At 40.1% G+C, this 22,669-nt stretch overlaps 1 protein-coding gene across 1 annotated transcript in view; it reads left to right on the forward strand.

The window, feature by feature from the left end:
- LOC137339250 (cadherin-18-like) overlaps positions 1-22,669 on the forward strand; it is a 237,523-nt gene that overhangs the window by 195,361 nt on the left and 19,493 nt on the right. Inside the window, exons 7-10 of the mRNA XM_068001882.1 lie at positions 7,432-7,568; positions 9,957-10,078; positions 10,396-10,513; positions 16,388-16,639. Of these exons, the coding sequence (XP_067857983.1) occupies positions 7,432-7,568; positions 9,957-10,078; positions 10,396-10,513; positions 16,388-16,639 (629 nt within the window). The remainder of the gene's footprint in view (positions 1-7,431; positions 7,569-9,956; positions 10,079-10,395; positions 10,514-16,387; positions 16,640-22,669) is intronic.

Here is a 22,669-nt window from a genome sequence, read left to right on the forward strand (position 1 = left end):
GGATCGCTGCCGCTTTCTTAATTCTTTCCAGTCAGAGCCAAAATATATAGATAGCAGAAACAAGAAGCTACAGTCTTTGATCAAGTCACACATCCTAGAATTCAATGGATAGTTCAGATTTGAATTAGATACCATAGAAGTGCTCAAAGGTATACAATCCTGTCAATTTAATTTCTAAAGAAGACCAGTAGTTGGTTAAGGCAGTGAGCAGTTGAACCATGTAAATCAAGAAGGTCCCAGGTTCGAACCTCAGTCTGTGCTGATTCAAACAATCTCAGTCAAGACAAGGGTAGGAGTAGCTCAGTGTAAGTTAGTATCACTCTTACCTCTAACTAACCCTTTCATTGTTTCAAAGCTACAGAAAGTTGCATAAATAAGCAGTTTGATTGCCAGAAGCTGAGGTGTCCCTTGGAACCATTCCATCATCACGGCATGAAATGCTTGAAATAGTATACAATATTCTTCCCTCTGTTTGCTAATTAACATTTCTACTTGCTATGACAATGAGTCTGAATCTTGTGTCAGTTGACTTAAATGTTGAATCAAAATGCTACAAGAAATAACATAAATTAACAATATTCAGTGCAGTATCATCAATATACGTATAATTTTAAAATGTCATACCAGTATTCAACTGAAAATTGGATGTGTCTGTTGTAGTGAACAAATGACACAAAAAACATACCAGAAATAGTGGGGAACCAAGAGGCTAATGAGAGTGAGGAACTTAAAGTAATTAATATTAGTAGAGAAAAAGTACTGGAGAAACTAATGGGACTAAAAGCTAATAAATCCCCTGATGGCCTACATCCAGAGGTGGCTGCAAAAATAGTGGATGCATTGGTTATGATTTACCAAAATTCCCCAGATTCTATAACAGTCCCAGCAGATTGGAAGTTAGCAAATGTAACCCCGCTGTTCAAGAAAGGAGGGAGAGAGAAAACAGGGAACTACAGGCCAGTTAGCCTGACATCAGTAGTAAGGAAAATGCTGGAATCCATTATTAAGGAAGTGGTAACAGGGCACTTAGAAAATCATAATATCATTGGGCAGAGTCAACATGCTTTTATGAGAGGGAAATCATATTTGACAAATTTATTACAGTTTTTTGAGGATGTAACGAGCAGATAAAGGGGGACCTCTCGATGTAGTATACTTGGATTTTCAAAAGGTATTCAATAAGGTGCCACACAAGAGGTTGTTACACAAGATTAGGGATTATGGGGTTGGGGGTAATATATTAGCATGGATAGAGGATTAGTTAACAGACAGAAAACAGAGAGTAAGAATAAATGGGTCATTTTCAGGTTGGGGTGCTACAACGCTCAGTGCTTGGGCCTCATATTAATATTAATTACTTATATTAATGACTTATATGAATTGACCAGTTGTAATGTATCCAAGTTTGTTGATGACACAAAGCTAGGTGGGAAAGTAAGCTGTGAGGAGGAAACAAAGAGTCTGCAAAGGGAGATAAACAGGTTAAGTGAGCGGGCAAGAAGGTGGCAGGTGGAGTATAATGTGGGGAATTGTGAGGTTATTCACTTTGGTAGGAAGAATAGAAAATCAGAATATTTTTTAAATGGTGAGAAACTATTAAGTGTTGGTGTTCAAAGAGATTTGGGTGTCCTCGTACAAGAAACACAGAAAATTAACATGCAGGTACAGCAAGCAATTAGGAAGGCAAATGGCATGTTGACCTATATTGCAAGGGGGTTGGAGTACAAGAGTAAGGAAATCTTACTACAATTGTGCAGGGCTTTGGTGAGACCTCGCCTGGAATACTGTGTACAGCTTTGGTCTCCTTATCTAAGGGAGGTTATATTTGCCTTAGAGGCAGTGCAACAAAGGTTCACTAGATTGATTCCTGGGATGAGAGGGTTGTCCTATGAGGAGAGATTGAGTAGAATGGGCCTATATTCTCTGGAGTTTAGAAGAATGAGAAGTGATCTCATTGAAACGTACAAGATCCTGAAGTGGCTTGACAGGGTAGATGCTGAGAGGTTGTTCCCCCTGGCTGGAGAGTCTAGAACTAGAGGGCATAGTCTCAGGATAAGGGGTCGGCCATTTAGAACTGAGATGAGGAGGAATTTCTTCACTCAGAGTGTTGTGAATCTTTGGAATTCTCTACCCCAGAGGGCTGTAGATGCTGAGTTGTTGAATATATTCAATTGTAAACAATTTTACAACACCAAGTTATAGTCCAGCAATTTTATTTTAAATTCACAAGCTTTCGGAGGCTACCTCCTTCGTCAGGTGAACGATGTGAAATTTTCACATCGTTCACCTGACGAAGGAGGTAGCCTCCGAAAGCTTGTGAATTTAAAATAAAATTGCTGGACTATAACTTGGTGTTGTAAAATTGTTTACAATTGTCAACCCCAATCCATCACCGGCATCTCCACATCATGAATATATTCAAGGCTGAGATAGATAGATTTTTGGACTCTAGGGGAATCAAGGGATATGGAGATTGGGCGGGCAAGTGGAGTTGAGGTCGAAGATCAGCCATGATCTTATTGAATGGCGGAGCAGGCTCGAGGGGCCGCAAGGCCTACACCTGCTCCTATTTCTTATGTCCTAGGTTACATTTTTGATTGAAACTACTAACATATACTATGCATGCTGTTCATTGTATGGTCTTCTTCAGTCATGTGCTCCTAGCTTACAGCCTTTCTCTGCACTTCTTGAGTCAATCACTGGATGATTACGTCTATCACAAATTATTGAGAACCCAAAATTCCTGGGTTGAAGGCTAGAGAGGATTGATTACTTCAGGTTACAGGCCCTGATTTCCCTGCAGCGAATTATTAAAAAACTGTTTCGCTCTCTATGGCCTGTTAAGTCATTAGACTGGCAACTTGGGGCAGACACCCACATTAAATAAAATGACCCTATGCCTAGGATTTGGGATGGGATCAAAGGCCAGAGCAGTCGACAAATAGAAGTCCTGACCTGCCACACTTCCAATGGTGGAGTGGGATCCCAGCAATTTCAGGCCCTGAATGTTCTAGCATAAAAATGGATATACATTACTATGTGATGAGAGCTTGAATGGACTCAGAATGCTGAATCTGTGAGGGAATACTTTTTAAGTACTGACTTCCATGCAAATGTTATTCTTAAAGAATGATAGCTTAATTTAGGTGCAAACTCCACAATACCTATAGTGAATAGTCTACTGTGTTTAATGTTCATGGTAGTCATGATGTGGAGATGCCGGTGATGGACTGGGGTTGACAATTGTAAACAATTTTACAACACCAAGTTATAGTCCAGCAATTTTAATTTAAATTCACAAGCTTTCGGAGGCTACCTCCTTCCTCAGGTGAACAATGTTTCCACATCGTTCACCTGAGGAAGGAGGTAGCCTCCGAAAGCTTGTGAATTTAAAATAAAATTGCTGGACTATAACTTGGTGTTGTAAAATTGTTTACAAGTGTTTAATGTTAGAAGAGGAGGCAGATTAATGTCTCTTACATTTATTATAGATGCTGGTAGGCAAAATTTAAATTCCACTGAGGTTTCAAATATGTTCTAAGAATTACCTCAGGCAGTATTGCTTTTGGTTTAAAAATTCAAGCTATTACCTACTCCTGGTGAATATCTTTGAAATTATATTCTCTAAGTAACAATATTATATAATACAGACGAGAGATCATTATACTCTGCGATCATTGAGTACAGCCTAGCACTTAAACAAGTTATCCGCTCATGATAATTTAAGTACAACCCATTCATTACACTTGATGCTTTAGGCTGTGTTTTTATAAGAGTCATCCAGAAAATAAAGACACTGAAGCAGTCTGTTGTATATAACTGAACTTCATTACACTTTGGTTGGTGAGTTAAGCTTTTTTTCAACTTGACTAAATTAGCTTTTCACTCAGCCAAATCCTTCACTTGAACTTCAAACAAAGTAAGTTAGTCCTTGAGAGGATAAAGTACACCCATAGCATAGTCGGGGAACTGATAAATCAGATAGGAAAAAGATGAAAACAGTCGAAAAGCATCCAATGCACCAAGAAACCAATTAAAGAAACTTTGAAAGACTGCAGAATAAGAACTAATAGTCCTTACCAGCTAAAGCTGCTCTGATTTTCATTCAAGCAGATAATTGATGGTTGATCACTGTGATTTTTCATCCCTACTTTTAACACCTTTTAATACCCACTTCTCTTGTCCAAGCAGACCTTTTCTTTGTTTGAATCCATGATGTCCCTTAATTGCTTGTTGTGTGATTGGTGATTTCTGTCTGCAACCTTCCTTATCTTTAATGAAAACTTAAAATGCTGGAAATACTCAGCAAGTCAGGTAACATCTGTGGAAAAAGAAACAGAGTTACCGTTTCAGGTCAATGACCTTTCATCAAAAATGGAAGAAGTACAGAGCCAGGGAAAGGGTGGGAGGAAGGGAAGGGAAGGGGAGGAAAGAACAAAAGGGAAGGTCTCTGATAGGGTGGAGGGCAGGAGTGATTAAATGACAAAAGGGATGATGGTGCAAGACAAGGAGGGTGGTAATGGGACAAGTAAAGAAACAAAAGATGGGTCTAGAGGAGCTGTAAATGGAAACAGCAGAACCATTACCAGCACCTGCTGTTTGAAAAAAATGGGAGCAGTGGTTATGATCTGAAGTTATTGAAATCATTGTTGAGTCCAGAAGGTTATAAAGTGTCTAATCGAATGATGAGGTGCCATTCCTCAAACTTCATTGGAACAGTGTAGGAGGCCGAGGACAGAGAGGTCAGTGTGGGAGTGGGACGGACAATTAAAATGGCAAGTGACCAGCAGGGCAGGGTTACGCTTGCGGACTGAACGGAGGTGTTCAGCAAAGTGGTCACCCAATCTGCGTTTGGCCTCCCCAATATAAAGGAGACCACATCATGAGCAGCGAATATAGTAAACTAAACTGAAAGAAGTACAAGTAAATCGCTGTTTCACCTGGAAGGAGTGTTTGGGGCCCTGGGTGTTGGGAAGGGGGGACTTGAAAAGGTAGATGTTGCATCTCCTGTGCTTGCACGGGATGGTGCTGTGGGAAGGAGAGCAGGTGTTGGGGGTGATGAAAAAGTGGACCAGGGTGTTGCAAAGGGAACGGTTTCTTCGGAATGCTGAAAGGGAAGGGGAGGGGAAGATGTGTTTGGCATCGTGCTGGAGGTGGTGGAAATGTCGGAGGATGATCCGTTGAACGTCGAGGCTAGTGGGGTGGAAGGTGAGGACCTGGGGGACCCTATCATGTTTCTGGGAGGGAGAGGAAGGGGTGAGGAGTAGGAATGCGAGAAGTGGGACTGACACGGTCGAGGGCCCTGTCAACCACAGTTGGGGGGAATCCTCGGTTGAGGAAAAAGGAAGTCATATCGGAAGCACTGGTGTGGAAAGTGGCATCGTCAGAACAGATGCGATGGAGACGGAGAAACTGGGAGAATGGAGTAGAGTCTTTACGAGAAGCGGGGTGGGAAGAAGTGTAATCAAGGTAATTGGTGGGTTTATAGGAGATATTGGTTGACAGCCTATCCCGAGAAATGGAGATAGAGAAGTTGAGGAAGGGAAGAGAAGAGTCGGAGATGGACCATGAAAAGGCGAGGGAAGGGTGGAAATTGGAAGCAAAGTTGATGAAATTTTCCAGTTCGGGGCCAGAGCAGGAAACAGCACCAATACAGTCGTCAATGTACCAGAAAAAGAGATGTGGGAAGGGACCTGATTAGGATTGGAGCAAAGCATGTTCCATGTATCCCACAAAAAGGCAGGCATAGCTAGGACCCATACGGGTCTCCATAGAGACACCTTTTATTTGGAGGAAGTGAGTGGAGTCAAAGGAGAAGTTGTTCAACATAAGAACAAGTTCAGCCAGGCGGAGGAGGGTGGTGGTGGATGAAAACTGGTTGGGCCTCCGTTCAAGGAAGAAGTGGAGGGCCCGCAGGCTGTTCTGGTGGGGGATGGAGGTGTAGAGGGACTGGACGTCCATGGTGAAAAGGAGATGGTTAGGGCCGGGAAAATGGAAACTGTTAAAGTGGCGGACTGCATGGGAAGAGTCGTGGATGTCAGTCGGAGGAGACTAGACAAAGGGAGAAAAAATAGAGCTGAGATCAGTAGAAATAAGTTCCGTGGGGCAAGGACAGGCTGAAACGATGGGTCTAACGGGGCAATCCTGTTTGTGGATCTTATGAACGAGGTAGAAGCGGGCTGTGCGGGATTGGGGGACAATGAGGTTGGAGGCTGTGGGGAGACAATCTCCAGAGGAGATGAGGTTAGTGACGGTCTGAGAAACTATGGCTTGATGTTGGTGGTGGGGTCATGGTCCAGGGGGAGGTAGGAGGAGGTGTCGGAGAGTTGGCGTTCAGCCTCCGCAAGATAGAGGTACTTATCTTTATTTCATTGACACTACTGTGGTTAGGGACACTCTGAACTTGCTTCTTTTGTTCCTTTAAAGCTCTAAACATACCATTCTACACCCACTTTATTCTCTCTACTTCCTAAGTGTGTTGAAATCAAGCCTCATTGCACAGTCTCCTCCTCTATCTCATTCTTTTTCTGGACCTCAAATTAGTACTACTCCTTATCTTTCTTAGTCTGCCCTTTCTACACGACAATGTACATACTTTTAAAACCCAAGCTTCACAGCTAATTACCTTCTGATTTACCTAGCCTTTTCTTTTCCTCTTGGCAGCCTTGGCTTCGTGGTAGCACTCTCGCTTCTGAGTTAGAAGGTTGTGGGTTGAAATCCCACTGCACAGACTTGAGCACATAATCTAGATTGACACTTCCGTGCAGTGCTGAGGGAGTGCTGCACTGTTGGAAGTGTTGTCTTTCGGATGAGACGTTAAACTGAGGCCTCATCTTCCCTCTCATGTGGATTTGAAAGATCCCATGACACTACTCAGAGGAGGGGAGTTCGCATGGTGCCCTGGCCAATATTTACCCCTCAAACAACATCACTAAAACATTATTTCATTGTTGTTTGTTGGACCTCGCTGTGCGCAAATTGGCTGTCGTGTTTCCTGCATTACAACAGTGACTACACTTCAAAAGTACTTTATTGGTTGTAAAGTGCTTTGAGATGTCCTGAGGCCATGAACGACGCCATATAATTGCAAGCTTTTCTTTTTTGTTTTCAATCTTGGTTCCTTAATAAAAAAAATTGCTAACTTTTCTATTCTGTCACTGTTCAGATTAGTGGGAGGCTGCTTAAAGTAAACACAAGGTTCTCTTAAGTAATAATCTGCTCACTGTGAAAACAAACATTGATGCTTCAGACAGATAGTTGTTTAAATAAGGAGAGCAGAAGGGCATTTTTCAGTGCAATAATTAATTCAGACTCAATCTAAGTCATACAATTACATTTATTTCTTGTTCATCTTATATATTGTTGCAGTTTTGCCTTTTGTGCCTTTTTTGTGAATCTTCAAGTAAATTTTAATTATTTCCTGTTAATTAGATACTTCATTGAACATGGTGATGAAGTCGAGAGATATTTCAACATAGATGCTAACAGTGGGGCTATTAAAACCACAAAGCAACTTGATAGAGAAAGCATACCTTGGCATAACATCACAGTCATTGCATCAGAACTTGGTAAGTAAGAGATTAAATGTTTCACTAACTTAAGTTGTACAAAAGTTATCAAACTTTTGGGGGGCGGAGTAGCTATACTAATTAGAGATAACATAATGGCAGTAGAAAAAAGGGACAAAACCAACAGAAGGAAAGAAGCAGAATCCATATGGATTGAAATAAAAGATAAGAAGGGATTGATCATGCTAATAGGGATATACTACAGACCACCTAATAGTGGAAAGAAGGTGGAGGAAGAAATATGTAAGCAAATATGTGAACTGAGCAAAGGACATAGAATAAGGATCATGAGCGATTTTAATTATCCCCAAAAAATCTGGCAAGAAGAGCCAAGTAAAGGGGTACAGGGATTTGAGTGTTTACAATGTGTGCAGGACTCCTTTCTTATCCAGTATGTAAAAAGCCCAACAAGAGAGGAAGCACTGCTGGATCTAGTAATGGGAAATGAACCACAACAGATAAGAGAAATAAGTGTAGGGGAACATCGAGGCAAAAGCGATCACAACATAATAAGGTTTAAGATAAAGATTGAGAAGGACATAAGTAAGATAAAGACCAAAGTAATAAATTGGAAAAAAAGCTGATTTTCAGGAGATGAGAATGGAACTAGGGAAAATAAATTGGAAAAATTTACAGATAAACAAAGAAATAGAACAACAGTGGGAAACATTTAAAACGGTGATCAATAGAGTCCAGGAGAAATATATCTCACTAGAAAGCAAGAACAAACTAGCCCGTAATGATACACCATGTATGAATAAAGAAATAAGGGCAATATTGAAACTAAAGAAAAAGGCATACACTAAGTACATAGACAACAAAGGAGAGAATGACAATAGGGAATATGAAAAGGTTAGGAAAGAAGTTAAAAAACACTTAGGAAGGTTATGAAATTAAATTATCAATGAATATAAAAATAAATAGTAAAGTATTCTACAGACACATAAATAACAAAAGAAAAATCAGCATAGGGATAGGACCACTAAGGGATACACACGATAAACCGACAGGTAATGACAGTGAAATGGCAGAGATATTAAATAATTACTTTGCCTCATTATTTACCAGGGAGACTAACATGGTGGGCATGACATTAGAAGAAGAGATCAAAAAAGATATAAAGACATTTAAGATGGGAAGCGGGGTGGGGGTGGGGGGTGGGTAGATGATTGATAAACTAATCAAACTTAGAGAGGATAAGTTTGATCCGGATGGATTGCATCCGCGCATATTAGAAGATGGGGAAGAGATGAATTTTTTAATATATCACATATATATATATATAAATTCACTAGAAAAGGGAATAGTGCCAGAGGACTGGCGGGCAGCTTATAATTAAAAAGGGAGTTCGAACCAGCCCAGGGAACTATAGACCAATTAGCTTAATGTCAGTGGTAGGAAAGATAATGGAATCCTTACTCAAAGATGTAATAGAAAGACATTACTAGAAAGGCTCACGTAGAGCATAAATACACCGGCATAGACCACTTGGGCCGAATGGTCTGTTTTTGTGGTGTTCATTCTATGTAATTCTATGTAAAACTTAGGGGCTGACAGCCACAGTGCAATTTTCTGACTCGAGTTTAAATACCCTGCATCCAGCCATGCTGTCCGCCACTCAAATTTGCTTGTTGCAAGCTCTTCCATTTCCCAGCATGGGCATCATTTCATCCTGATGATCACAACAATTAATTCAAAATATAAGTTCTTATAAAGTTGTTGATTTTCTACTTCAAGCTGCATAAAATCCAGGGGATAATTTCAAACTAACCTGCCCGGCGGGAAACTGACGGGATCAGATCAGCTGCTCCTTTTACTCCCCGCCCGATTTTACTTTCTATTGACTTAAGTAAAATCGTGTGCGATGTAAAACTGGTGGCCCATCCGATCACATCAATTTCCGCAGGTTAGGTTAAAATTACCCCCGCCACCCAGTATTATAGTGATTTCTTTGACTAATTAACCACTTGGAGTTTCTCATTTGTTATTTTTTGCAATGAATAAACTATCAAAAAAATCAGTGTTTTATACAAGTGCACTGTGATGAAAGAAGAAAAAAAAATGAACATAAAAATGAACTGGGGTCACACTCATACTGAAGAAAGCTAATTTTAAAACCTTGACACCATATTTAAAAACCATGGTCTAAATCTTCCGAGTCCATGCCGGTAGTGTGGCACCTCACCTACCGCCAACACATAGTTGAAAATTGAGACAACCCTCCCTGCAGTTTTCTGATATGCATTGGTTGGTGGAAGAGATGCCTCTCTGTCTCGAGCTTGTAAAATTTACCCCTATGAATTCATCATTTAAAGACGTGCCAGTTGTAGTGTAGGGATGAGAAGGAAGACATAAGCCTATTTCTGTAATGATTTTTATATTTCATAGACAACCCATCTCAATTTACTCAAGTTCCAGTTGCCATTCAAGTTCTTGATGTTAATGACAACACTCCAGAGCTTGCCAAGGACTATGACACAATCCTTTGTGAAAATGCCAAACCTGCTCAGGTATGCCAGTAATATTTGCATTTGTATTAACTGCCATAAATTGTCAACATTATTTTACAAGATACAGAAATCAACCAACAACAAAAGCACTTGGCTATGATAAATATTATAATTCACATCTTTGTGTTTGTGTTACGATGCATACAGAGTAAAGAGGGAGAAAAATATGACATTTATGTTTCAATTTTCTTTAAGTATATTATATAGTATTTTTTGCACAAACATATGAATAAGAATTGGTCTGTTGTATCAATATTTATAGTAGACACAAATGAAAATATCATTCAGATTTACGTAATTTGCTGCACTTGTTTTAGGTCATTCAGACAGTGAGCGCTGTGGACAAGGATGACTTTGCCAACGGACCAAGATTTTACTTTTCCCTTGTGGAGGGGTTTCCTCCAAATCCAAATTTTACACTGCGAGATAATGAAGGTAATGATCCCACTCAGAATATAATCAGCCACATAAATTACTTCAAAAAGTGTTCTGGTACACTGCTTTACCGTACACTTAATTGTATTGCCTTTCTGTCTTCTGTGCTGTACTCTTTCGACCCTGAAAGCAGGATGGTTTGAGCTATTACTGTCAACATTAGTTTTTGGCCTGGGATTATGACTTTTCAAAGTGACTTGAATCCCCCATCCATCTCTTTCTCCTGCACTCCTTCCCTGCCCCATAACATAAACAGGCTATTCTGCTATCATGGATGCATCATTTTCCAGCTTGATTAAGAATGAGTTAAATTGAACTGCTGAGAGCAGCTAAGGTTGAATGCTATTCAAGGCTGAAATTTGTACTGAGCTCTCCTGCATGGGAAATCGGTATTCCCCTTAAAAAAGCATCCTCTCTTGTAATGAGGTTATTTAGAAATCTCACTCGCAAAATAACTATTGAATTACATAAAATTTGCTGATTCATTCCAAGCACACATCAACGTGTTCCAATATCCAAAAGAGGTATCTTGAGGTAATCCAAGACATTCAATACCATTCAATATATAAGGAAAGGCCAAAGATGTCTTTCCATTCTGGTTCTCTTCCAGAACAGGAAATAAGAAAATATGGGGTAGATCTTGACCTTGTGCGATAGTGTAAAACGGCTGATAGCGAGTCGGCAGTTCATTTTACATCTCTCCCGATTGAAGCCAATGGAAAAAAAAATTATGAAAGACATAAAACGGGCTGCCGACTCGCAATTACCCATTTTACTCAGTAGTACAAAGTCAAGATCTACCCCTCGGAGTCCAAAGCACAGGAAAAAGCATCTTTCGATCCCCGATTTTCAAATTTTAAACCGATAAACACCTCCATTAAATTAGTAAATGTAAGGAATCTCACACCACCAGGTTATAGTCCAACTGTTTTATTTGAAAATCACAAGCTTTCGGAGGCTTTCTCCTTCGTCAGGTGAGGTCACTCACCTGACGAAGGTGAAAGCCTCCGAAAGCTTGTGATTTTCAAATAAAACAGTTGGACTATAACCTGGTGTTGTAAGATTCTTTACATTTGTCAACCCCAGCCCATCACCGGCATCTCCACATCTTTAAATTAGTAGACAGAGGAATTTGATACAAGACTATTAAGCATTCATACAACAATGCACACAGCAATTTCTAGCCTACTATTATTAGTATCAAGGAATAAAGAATCAAAAAATAATACAGTACAGAAACAGGCTATTTGGTCCATCAAATCTGTGCCAGTGTTTTATTTCCACATGAACCACCTAGTCTAATCTCACTCTCCTCCTCATTCCTCATCCTCTTTAATATTCCCCTTTTTCAAGGAACTATGTAATTCCCTTTTAGAAGAATTTATACCTCTGCTTCAACAACACTTTCTGGCAGCGAATTCCATTTTCTGACTACCTTCTGTGTAAAGATTTTTTTTTTCTCACCTCCACTTTAATTGACTCTGTCGCTTCCATAACAAGTGACAGGTAACAGCGAGCCCCCTGCACAGCTGATTTAGTGTTTGGAGTGGTTGCTAGGTTACTTCTCAAAGCAGTGACTGACATTTTAAAAGCATGACATAAACTGAAAATTAAGTTTCAATATTCAGGTCAAAGGAGCTGGAAATCACAGCTCTGACATTTTAAATTAGTTCATTAACTAATCTTGAATTTAAAAATACAATAATACAGTTATAAATTTAGAAATCACTGAATGCACATATTTATAATTTAAGAAATAAAACCTGAATATATTTTCAAATGCACACATTAATTTGAAAATTAGCATTTTTTTAAGTTAATTTCCTAATAGTGATTTTTTTTGCTTTGAAGTCAAGTTCATGAATGAATGCCCCAATGAATTTGACTTGTATGCGATTTACTGTTGACGATGAAGATGGTGTCATGATATTTATCTTTAACAGCATTCTTTTTGAAAGTCATCCATTTGGACTGCTTTATTTTCACATAGATGGTTAGATTTGAAACATCTGACAGGATAACAGTATAAATGTTTGGCTTTATCCCCATTTCTTCGTAGACCCTCATTTTCACATGCCCTCTCAGCTGTGAGAATTCATGCCAGAGTTCCAATCAATTTCAAACATAAATGCCTTGAAATTAGGCCCTTTACATATTAGCATATGAATGCTTAATGCCTTTGATTTTAACGGAGGCATTACACCATTTGTTTTTAACCTATTAGCCCCTCCATTGCAATAAATGATAATGGAATTTCATGTGAATGCATTATGAAGGTGAATTTCAAGACATAAATATTTTATTTCACTTTCACCATCATATTTACAGAATTGTTACCTCATGGGGGCATGAATCATATGAAGAAAAAATAAATAAAAGTAGAAAAAAAATGAAAATTAGATGAAAACATCTTTGATCCAAACTACGATACATATATGCATATAAGTGATGATATTTATTTACAGAAATATACTAAAAACTCTTTGGACTAATGAGTAAGATATATATGTGAATGATATTAAAGCCACTTATCAACTTTTGTTCTTATCCATCTCTAAAATTTGCTTCCTATAAGGAGCATTTATTGTTTGTGTTAAATTGAAAATAAATGGGTGAGACATGGTGGGGGTTAAATTTCACTTTAGCCGTGAGCAGAAAACTAGCGGTTTTGGATCAGCTGCCTGCTATACACCCCGCCTGAGTTTCCAAATGGAAAGGAAGATTAGATGGGGTGTGTAATGGGTGGCTGATCTGCAACTGTCAGTTTTCTGGCTGCGTCCAATGTAAACATTGCCCCCATGGAGTTCAGATTATACGAGTATCGAGTGATCACTGGGATTAAGAGATTTCAACCTGTTAGCATTAGAAAGCTGAAACTATCTCGCTGAACAAACATGATTACTTGGTTTATAATTTCTAATACCTTACAACTGAAAATGCTGCCAGAGCAAAAAAATGTGACCCCTAAACTTTGCTGCTCAATGAACTTTAATTATTGTTAAAAATAATAAACATTGATTGCATGACCCAAATCCTATACAGTGAATTGTACAGTAATTTAATCAGCATTTAGCTGATTTGAGCAATTTGCCTGGATAGTGTGCAAAGCACTGTGTGACGTTTCAACATGATAAGCTGTTATATAAATGCAAGTATTAATATTTGAAATTTGCAATGTGTAATGCCATGCACACACTTCAGAAAGAAGTCCAGTCTCAGCTGACAGTATGTGGGGGTCCTCTAGATCTACTACCATTCTCACTTGCATTGTCACAGTTCCATAACACAATAAGAATCTTTTGTCATGAGGGGTAAAATGGAACCTCCCTCCCCTCATTGTGTTAGATGAGATCTGCGTTTTGGATAAAGGATGTTTCTTTTATAGACTCCTGTAAATCTCTGGTTTAGTTTTATAAAATCCTGGCAGGAAACACTGCTTCGGATGCTGGTACTCAGCAAAGAGAAAGTAGGGTTGTTTTGAAATGAAGCACTTTCATTAGTTCTTCCTCCTCCCATAGAGCGATGGCCCACTGCCCCAAGACACCCTACCTGGCTGCCTGGTAGTCTGATCAATCACATATCTAAAACATATATCACATATATATCAGAACGGCTTGCCAATCATATTACTACATTAGATGCAACAAGGGGATTTTACAGACTTAATCTGATTTCCGATTATTTTTGAGGGTGGCAGTGGTAAAGTGCTTTGACGTCTGGATTATTTCTCTGGTTGAATCCTCCTGGTGCTGAGCATTGCCCACTGGGCCTCTATATTGGGAAATGACATGCATACAAGCCATGGTTTTAAAGGACAGAAAATCGTGGGTCGGGTGCATGTCCTTTCTCGAAATGTTCTCCCAGTGGGCAAGGTTCTTCACTGGAGTGTGCAAGCGGAAACTTGACCTCGGGTTCGCTGGGAATTTCCTCAGGGGGGATCTCCCAATTGGCCAGTGTAACGTCAACGGAAGATTGATGGAAACTGGGGTTTCTGCCGCTCTTCCGTCCAAATAACAACAGATCAGAAGACCCTCATCGCCCACTCCCCTCCCCCCACCCACCCCCCCCCCCAGGAAATTCCCAGCATCTGTCTTTAAATTTCTAGTGCCTGACTTTGATTTTAATCTCGACTGACATGGTGGAAGTGTTGGTGATAGCTGTTCAGGGCCTAAAGCGGATCCAGCTCTCGTAGTTCATAACTCAATCAATACAGCCAAGAAAAGATATAAATAATGACTGAATTGCTGAACAAGTTGCAGTTGCTTCCCAGCACTGCCTTATTCACACAATAATGTAACTTAAGATCCAGGCCAAGTAATTATGAAGTTCCCCCCGCCGTGAATTTCCGTGGGGGTTTGACCCAATATATTGCTGTAATTTTGGTGGTAGATTAGGACAATCCCCATGAAAATTAATTTGAATATTTTTCAGTAAATAGCCAGTGCAACAGAAAATAGAAGAAGCCTTGAAATTATGGGTTAGCATCTCCATTAAAATAGTGGACAAACTTAATTTCATAAATAGAATTACATAGAATTACATATTATATGGGAGTGAGACTTTGGTTTAGTGGTAGCATTGCCGCCTCTGAGTCAGAAGGTGAAGTGTTCGAGCCCCACTTCAGACAGCCCCGGCGAGTAGAGACTAGACTATGGTCTCTAAATACTGGATTGACATCCAGCAGGGTACCCGCATCCGGACGGAGTTACCACTGGCTCAGCGGTAGTATTCCCACTTCTGAGTAACAAGTGTTGGGTTCAGGCCTCACTCCAGACAGCCCTGACAAGTGGGGACCAGAGATCTGAATACTGGATTGACATCCAGCGGGAGTACTTGTGCGGGTGCCCCACCCCCTCATTGTAAAGGTCTTTAGCCTATTTGCAGCCCATCTAGGAGAAGGTACTCCAAAGATAAAAATTGCAAGGAAGATAACGGGAAACCATTTGAGCTAGTGTTCCATATTAAATGGCTCAAGAATCTCATGGGTGAGACTTGAGTTAGGACTTGCCCTAAGGCAGTACATGATGGATGGACACATACATCACAGAAACAGGCTATTCGGCCCAACTAGTCTATGCCAGCATTTATACTCCACCCAAGCCTCCTTCCACTCTAATTACCTCTTCCCACCCTAAATTTAAAGACCTTTATCAGGTCTCCTCTTTGTCTTCTCTTTCCCAGAGAAAACAGACCTAGCCAGCTCAATCTTTCCTGCTAGTTGCATTCTCTCAATTCTATTAACATTCTTGTAAATCTTTTCTGCACTTTCTCCAGTGCTTCAATAACATTTTTGTAATATGGAGACCAGAACTGTACACAGCACTCCAAGTGTGGTGTAATCAATGTTCTATATAAATTCAACCCTGCCTCCTTGCTTTGTATTCTATTCCTCTAGAAATGAGCCCCAATACTTTGTTTGTATTCTTTATGGCCTTACCAACTTGTGTTGCTACTTTTAATGATTTGTGTATCTGTAGTCTCAGTTCTCTTTGCTCCTCTACCTCATTATCTTCCAAGGAATAAGTGGCCTCCTTATTCCACCTACCAAAATGAACCACCTCACACTTCGCTATATTGAATTTCATTTGTCATTTATCTGCCACCCTACAAGCCTATTTATGTCTTCCTGTATTTTGGTGCAGTAATCCACATTATTAGTTGTACCACCCAATTCGGCATCATCTGTAAATTTCGATACCATAACTCCAACTTCTGAGTCTATTAACCATTCTTACACTAATGTCACAGCATGTATTTTCTAAGTTGATGTCCAGTAAAAGTCCTTTTTTCTTTGTGGTGTCTATTTTTAATATTTTACATTCTGTTGTATGTTTCACCAAAATGTAATCAATTGTATAATGTTTGTTGTTAAAGACAGCACAGCGAGCGTAATGACACGACGAAGAAAATTCAGTCGGCACCTCCAGGAAGTCTACCAGCTACCAATTGTGGTTTCTGACAGTGGAAATCCCGTTCTGAGCAGCACCAGTACTCTCACTATCAGGGTGTGTGCTTGTGAGAGGAATGGCAAGGTTCGAACATGCAGCGCTGAAGCATACCTCTCTGCAGCTGGTTTGAGCACTGGGGCATTGATAGCCATTTTACTGTGCATCGTCATCCTGCTGGGTAAGTCCTTTGTAGAAGCGATAGTAGTAAGAACTTAATGAAGATGAAACTTTTCTTGGGCAGCAGCACAAAACGGACGATAGTGAATCGGCAGCTCGTTTTACACTCCACCCGATTTTCTTTTCCAATTGATTCACTATCACCTGTTTTGCTTTACCACCCAAGATGGATTCCACTCCAATATTTAAAGATGCATGGAAATCCACAGCACTAAGAAGTAGAAATAAAGATACATATCACTTTAAAAAATGTATCTAAATCTGTCAATCATCCTTCTGATAATTCCTATTTGATTCTGTCTGTGCACCCCGTACATCAAATGGCTTTGAAAGGTGAAAACTCAACAATCATCCATAACTTTATTTTTAGCCTCTAGCACATCACCGATTCAGCCTGGTTTCATCTTTGTTGTGACCATATCCTTCCTGGCTTTTGTTTGGCTGAAAGATTGACTTTTTTTATTCTTATAGCCAATTGAAACTCACTTTTTTGAATTTGCTACCTATAAAAATGATAATGGGAGCCAAGAAGGTGAAGAAATTAAGTAGCACTTAAAGGGTAGATTTGCCAAGTCCTTGCCCCCTGCCATACTGGAATATTGCAAGCAACATCTGACATGTACTGGTAGGAGAGGACTTGGAAGATCTACACTTGAAAGATAACGTTTTTGAAGAATTAAGGGATAGAAAAGACACGTTCAGTAGATAAAAAGGAGACATGATGAGCAAAATTAAAGTGTTCCAATTTTTAATTTTAAAAAATATAGGCCCATGTGGGGATAGTAAGTCAGAACCACAAAACTATAGGCCCATTAGTTTAACTTCAATTATAGGTAAGTTAGAGATGCATTGTATGATCATCTTGAAAGAGAAGGGGCTATTAGAGAATTGCTGCATGACTTTTGAGAAAGAAAGACCTATCTCACCACCTCAATTTTTTAGGAGGTTACAATATTTGTGGATGATGGAAGTGTGGTAGATATCGTGGCTCTGAAATTCCACCAAGGTGCATGCCCCCAATCTCTTGCCAAATCTTTGGGGGGAGATGGCTGGAATCATTGGAGATCGAAAAAATGACGTAAATAGCTATTTAGACCATTTTTCTGGGGGTTCCGCCTGTCCCTTGGGGAACAGGAAGAGCCCCACAGATTTCCTAGGCCTTTGTATCTATATTTTCAAATATCTTTGATAAAGTGCCATACAAAAGTCTGCTAAGAAAGACTGCATCCCATAGTATTAAAGAGAAAGACTGCATCTCGTAGTATTAAAGAGTATGGGATTATGTTCGATAACCCCCAAATCCGCCGCGATTAACCCGCGCCCGGTCGTTCCAATGCAGGCAGCATGTGAGATTCATGCTGCCTGCTCACTTACCTGATTCCAGCATGAGCAGCCAGGCCTAGCTGCTCGTTCAGTGACTTCTCACCAGCAGGGGGGCCCTGATATCGCATGAGTGGCTCGCATCTCTTAAAGGTAGCCTGCACTTCTTATTTGCAAAAAATAAGATACGGGTCCGCACGGAGTCTGAACGGAGATCGGACATCGCACACGTAATGAATGGTAACAGCTCTGCATGGGAGCCAGTCACTAGTGGAGTCCTACAGGCATCTATATTAGGGCCATTGCTCGTCACCATTTTTACTAATGATCTGGATAAAGGCATTGGGGGAAATGATCCACAAGTTTACAAAAGGCATGAAGATCTAGATGCATTTAGATGCAATCTGTATCTGACAGATGGATTTCAATGCAGCCAAGTGCAATGTGATGCATTTGAGAAGAAATCATTCTTGGGTGGCAGCGCAAAATGGGCGATATCGAATCGGCTGCCCGTTTTACACTCCGCCCGATTTTCTTTTCCAATTGACTTCAATGGAAGTCAAGCACAGTATGATGCATTTGGAAAGGGACAATTCCAGTCTTGTATATGCCATTCAGGGTTGCACGTTGAAGGGGACGAATGGGAAAGGTGATGTACATCCATGCTAACTAGGAATTGATCCATGCTAACTAGGAAAAGATGATGGTGCATGTAGATTGCACCATGTCACCATGTAGCAGGCTTTTTCTGTACTTTTTCATATGTTTGTAATTGTGCTTGAAGAACTTCTTTTAGTAATTTAGGACTGTTATTACAATTGAATGCTCTTCTGAGAAATGGGCTAAGATACAATTGAACCAGTCTTTGCCAATTAAGTTATACATAATGTTATTCTTAGTGGATAATGTTTGTTTCAGTGTTGCAATGTGCCAGCTGAGGAATTACAAAACCATCCTTCTCAGCGAGACAATAATTTTCCTATACCTGCCAGCAAACCAATAATTAATATCTTTCAATAATTTCATATTTGGGATTGGGCAGTGCAGTGGATTAGCATATCATCCCTCTCCCAATGAGTCTGGACTTCAATCCATCCAAGGTGATGAGATGAAGGTTTCTTCTCCTTTGGCTTTATGTGAAATGAGGTTGGGTAGTCTCAATCAATTCCTAGTTAGCATGGATGTACAGCACAGAAGTAGTATTAAGTTGATAATCTCACTCAGATATGCCACAAGAATGACTGAGTGATAATATGGAAATATCATTCTGGTGCAGTTGGGGTGCTCTTCTGAGACATGGGCTAAGGTACAATTGAACCAGTCTTGGCCAATTATGTTAGTGAGGTGAAGGATGGCATCTGAAAGTAATTTAAGAGTTTTAAATTCCCTTCTTTGTGTTTCTCCTTCCCAGTAGTTCTGTGGATAGATCCAGTCATAGTTAAAGTGGCAAATTCCCAATAGCCTTGGCCAAGCACATTTCTTTTTGTTTATCGCTTCCATTCTTCTCAAAAGAAACCCCATGCATAACAGAGTTTCCGCTGCACTTCCAACATAATTATAGCGGCGGAAGGGGAGCAGCTCCGAGTAAATTCTGGGCCCTTAATTGGGTAGTATATAAAATCTTCTGAGGGTTTCAAAAAAAGTAAAACAAAGCAAAAGCTTTTGTAGGGTCAGATCTGTGAAATACACTATCATGTTGCTTTGTCTCATCAGCCCAAAAAGGTACGTTACCACAAACTGATACCTCCTCAATACCATCAGAATAGCACAATGAAGCTCCTGCACAACGTCATCTCTAAAAACATCCAATGGGCCAACAGTACATGTACCTCTAGCCTCTGCACACCATCCGTGCCTCACATTTTGGAGACTCCACCTTACAACTTTTTTTAATGCACTGTATCACCTGAAGAGAAGTACTGTCACTTTGAAGCCATACTGACTTTTTTTAATACACAGTGGCAGTGGTTTCAGTTCCCCGTTAAACTCATAGACAAGAAAGAATGAAACTAATAAAATTAGTAATCCATTTGGATTATCTTTGCTTAGAGGCAGAGCAGGCAGAGTCATCTGTGATGTGTGAGACAGAAATGGTGCCCTGAGGATTTGCACAGCTTATTTTCTTTTCTGTGATGTTATATGGATGTTACTGCAGTGAAACATCTTCCTTCATATTTGATTTACTTCAAACCAAGTAAAATGGTTCCATTTTACAAATTCCAAAGTTTTTGTTAGATCCAGGTTAGGGGATAATTCCTGAATAATTTGTAACTTGTGCACCAACGCAACACCAATCAGAAAGTAATGTTTAGGGAGTGTTAAAATCAATTTGGTTTCCTATATGGGATTTAACTCAGTGGTAAATGCTTATCACTAAAGAAAGAATTTGCATTTATATAGTACATCATCACGTCTCTCAGGACATCGCAGATTACTTTGCATCCAATTAATTATTTTTGAAATGCAGTCACTGTTGTTATGTGGTCAAATGTGGCAGCAATTTTGCACACTGCATGATCCCACAAACAGCAGTTACCTGTTTTTGGTAGTGTTGGCCAGGACACTGGGAGATTTCCCTGTTTTTATATGAATGGGACCATGGGATCTTTTCCATCCACCTGAAACACCAGAACAGGCAGACAGAGCTTTGGTTTAATGTCTTATCCGAAATAAAGCACCTTCTACAATACAGAACCCTTTCAATACTGCATCGAAATGTCAGCTTTGTATACTTTATCAAGCACCATTTGAGCCAATTATCAGAGATGGGTCCAATTACCTTGGGTGGTCTTTTCAGTAGTTGAACCTCAATTCCATCCACGCTATAAATTACACAACCAGGCTTTGCTAATATTATAAACACTAAAGTTGGGGTGCCTAAAAATCCTGGGCCTGAGAGGATGCATCTGAAGTGGAAGCTGGGTGGGAGAGCTGGAATTTGGGGCAGGACCTGGTTCTGCCAAGTCTCTGCCTCTTGATCGAATAACAAAAAATCTCAATGGTGGTGTTAACATCAAATTAAGAGACGGGTTTGCTGGGATGACATCGTCGACCAGAAATCCTGCCAATTCCATCTCTTCTGCTCCCAACGTAATGCATGCAGGTGTATTTATGTGTCAGGATATCATCTTTCTGAAGTGTGGCCCGCAATGCTGGTTTCATACAGGCAAGAATGATTGATTGTCATTAGGAAAGCAGCAGCAGTAATATGAACCATTTCTTAAGGGGAGGAAAAGATCTTCGGCTGCATCGGCCCTACCTCCCTGCATCCCTGACAAAGCAGGCATCTGTCTCTTTCCTGCAAATTGACACCGTCCCTGGAATTTGGGATGTGTTCAGGGTCAATGCAGAATGGCAGGTGGATGGGGCGGGGGGAGTCCTGCCCCGCCACACATCCAGCAGTAAAGTAGTACTCCAGGGATTTTGAGCCCTAACTTGGATAACTTATGATGTGGAGATGCCGGTGATGGACTGGGGTTAACAATTGTAAACAATTTTACAACACCAAGTTATAGTCCAACGATTTTATTTTTAATCCCACAAGCTTTTGGGGGCTTTCCCCTTCCTCAGGCAGTGTGGAAAGTTTCCACACTACCTGAGGAAGGGGAAAGCCCCCGAAAGCTTGTGGGATTAAAAATAAAATCGTTGGACTATAACTTGGTGTTGTAAAATTGTTTACAATTGGATAACTTAGAAAGAGCAGTATGCTGCTTTAGTACTTGAAAGAAACGTCCAAAGAAAAGCAGGGAGATACGGTGATACATCTGTGAGAAATCAGGAGACCAAGGAACAGACCCACTCTGGGTAGGAGTGTATTGACCCCCGATGAATTCTATAAATTGGCCTGTCTATTAGGAGGTCATAGCCAAGCTGTGCCAAATGGCAGCAATGGATTTAAAGGGCTCATTGGTGACTCCAATGGCTCTGCTGGTGACTGTAGACGTCATACCGACTATATATGTCTTTCTTATTGGTTCTATTCTGCCGTTGAGAGTGATGCTGCCATATTGCTAAGAAAGATTAAGGAAGGGATCCGAATCAACAAATCCCTGTTGTCAATGCAGGAGCCATCACCCATGCTATCTGTCGCTGCATTACACAATGCAAATTGCTAACGGCACAATGGTACCAGCAACACTCAATTCTTGCTTTAGTATTGTGTCACCAAATTGGGGTGACCAAATATATCATTCAGTACTTCTGCCCTGTGGAATTTTTGCTCCAGACATAGAATTTTGCACATTGAGAGCATATATCAGGAACTTTTGTCCATTAAAACCACCATACCTAAATTTAACTTGGATCAGACCCCTGGTCCAAATGGCTTGCATTTGCGAATATTAAAAGAAGTTAGGGAAGAGATAGCAGAGGCACCATCACATATATATAAAAAATCACTAGAAAAGGGATTAGTGCCAGAGGACTGGTGGACAGCTAATGTTATTTCTATATTTATAAAAAGAGATAGAACAAGCCCAGGGAACTATAGACTAGATAGCCTAACATCGGTGCTAGGAAAGATAATGGATTCTTTACTCAAAGATGTAATAGAAAGGCATCTGGAGAACGAAAATATAATAAAGAATAGTCAGCATGGATTTCAGAAGGGAAAGCCATGCTTGATCAACCTTATTGAATGCTTTGAAGAAGTAACAGAAAGAGTAGACATTAGAATAGATGTAATATATTTGGATATTCAAAAGGCCTTCGA

Source organism: Heptranchias perlo, chromosome 2 (assembly GCF_035084215.1).
Source record: "Heptranchias perlo isolate sHepPer1 chromosome 2, sHepPer1.hap1, whole genome shotgun sequence".
NCBI lineage: Eukaryota > Metazoa > Chordata > Chondrichthyes > Hexanchiformes > Hexanchidae > Heptranchias > Heptranchias perlo.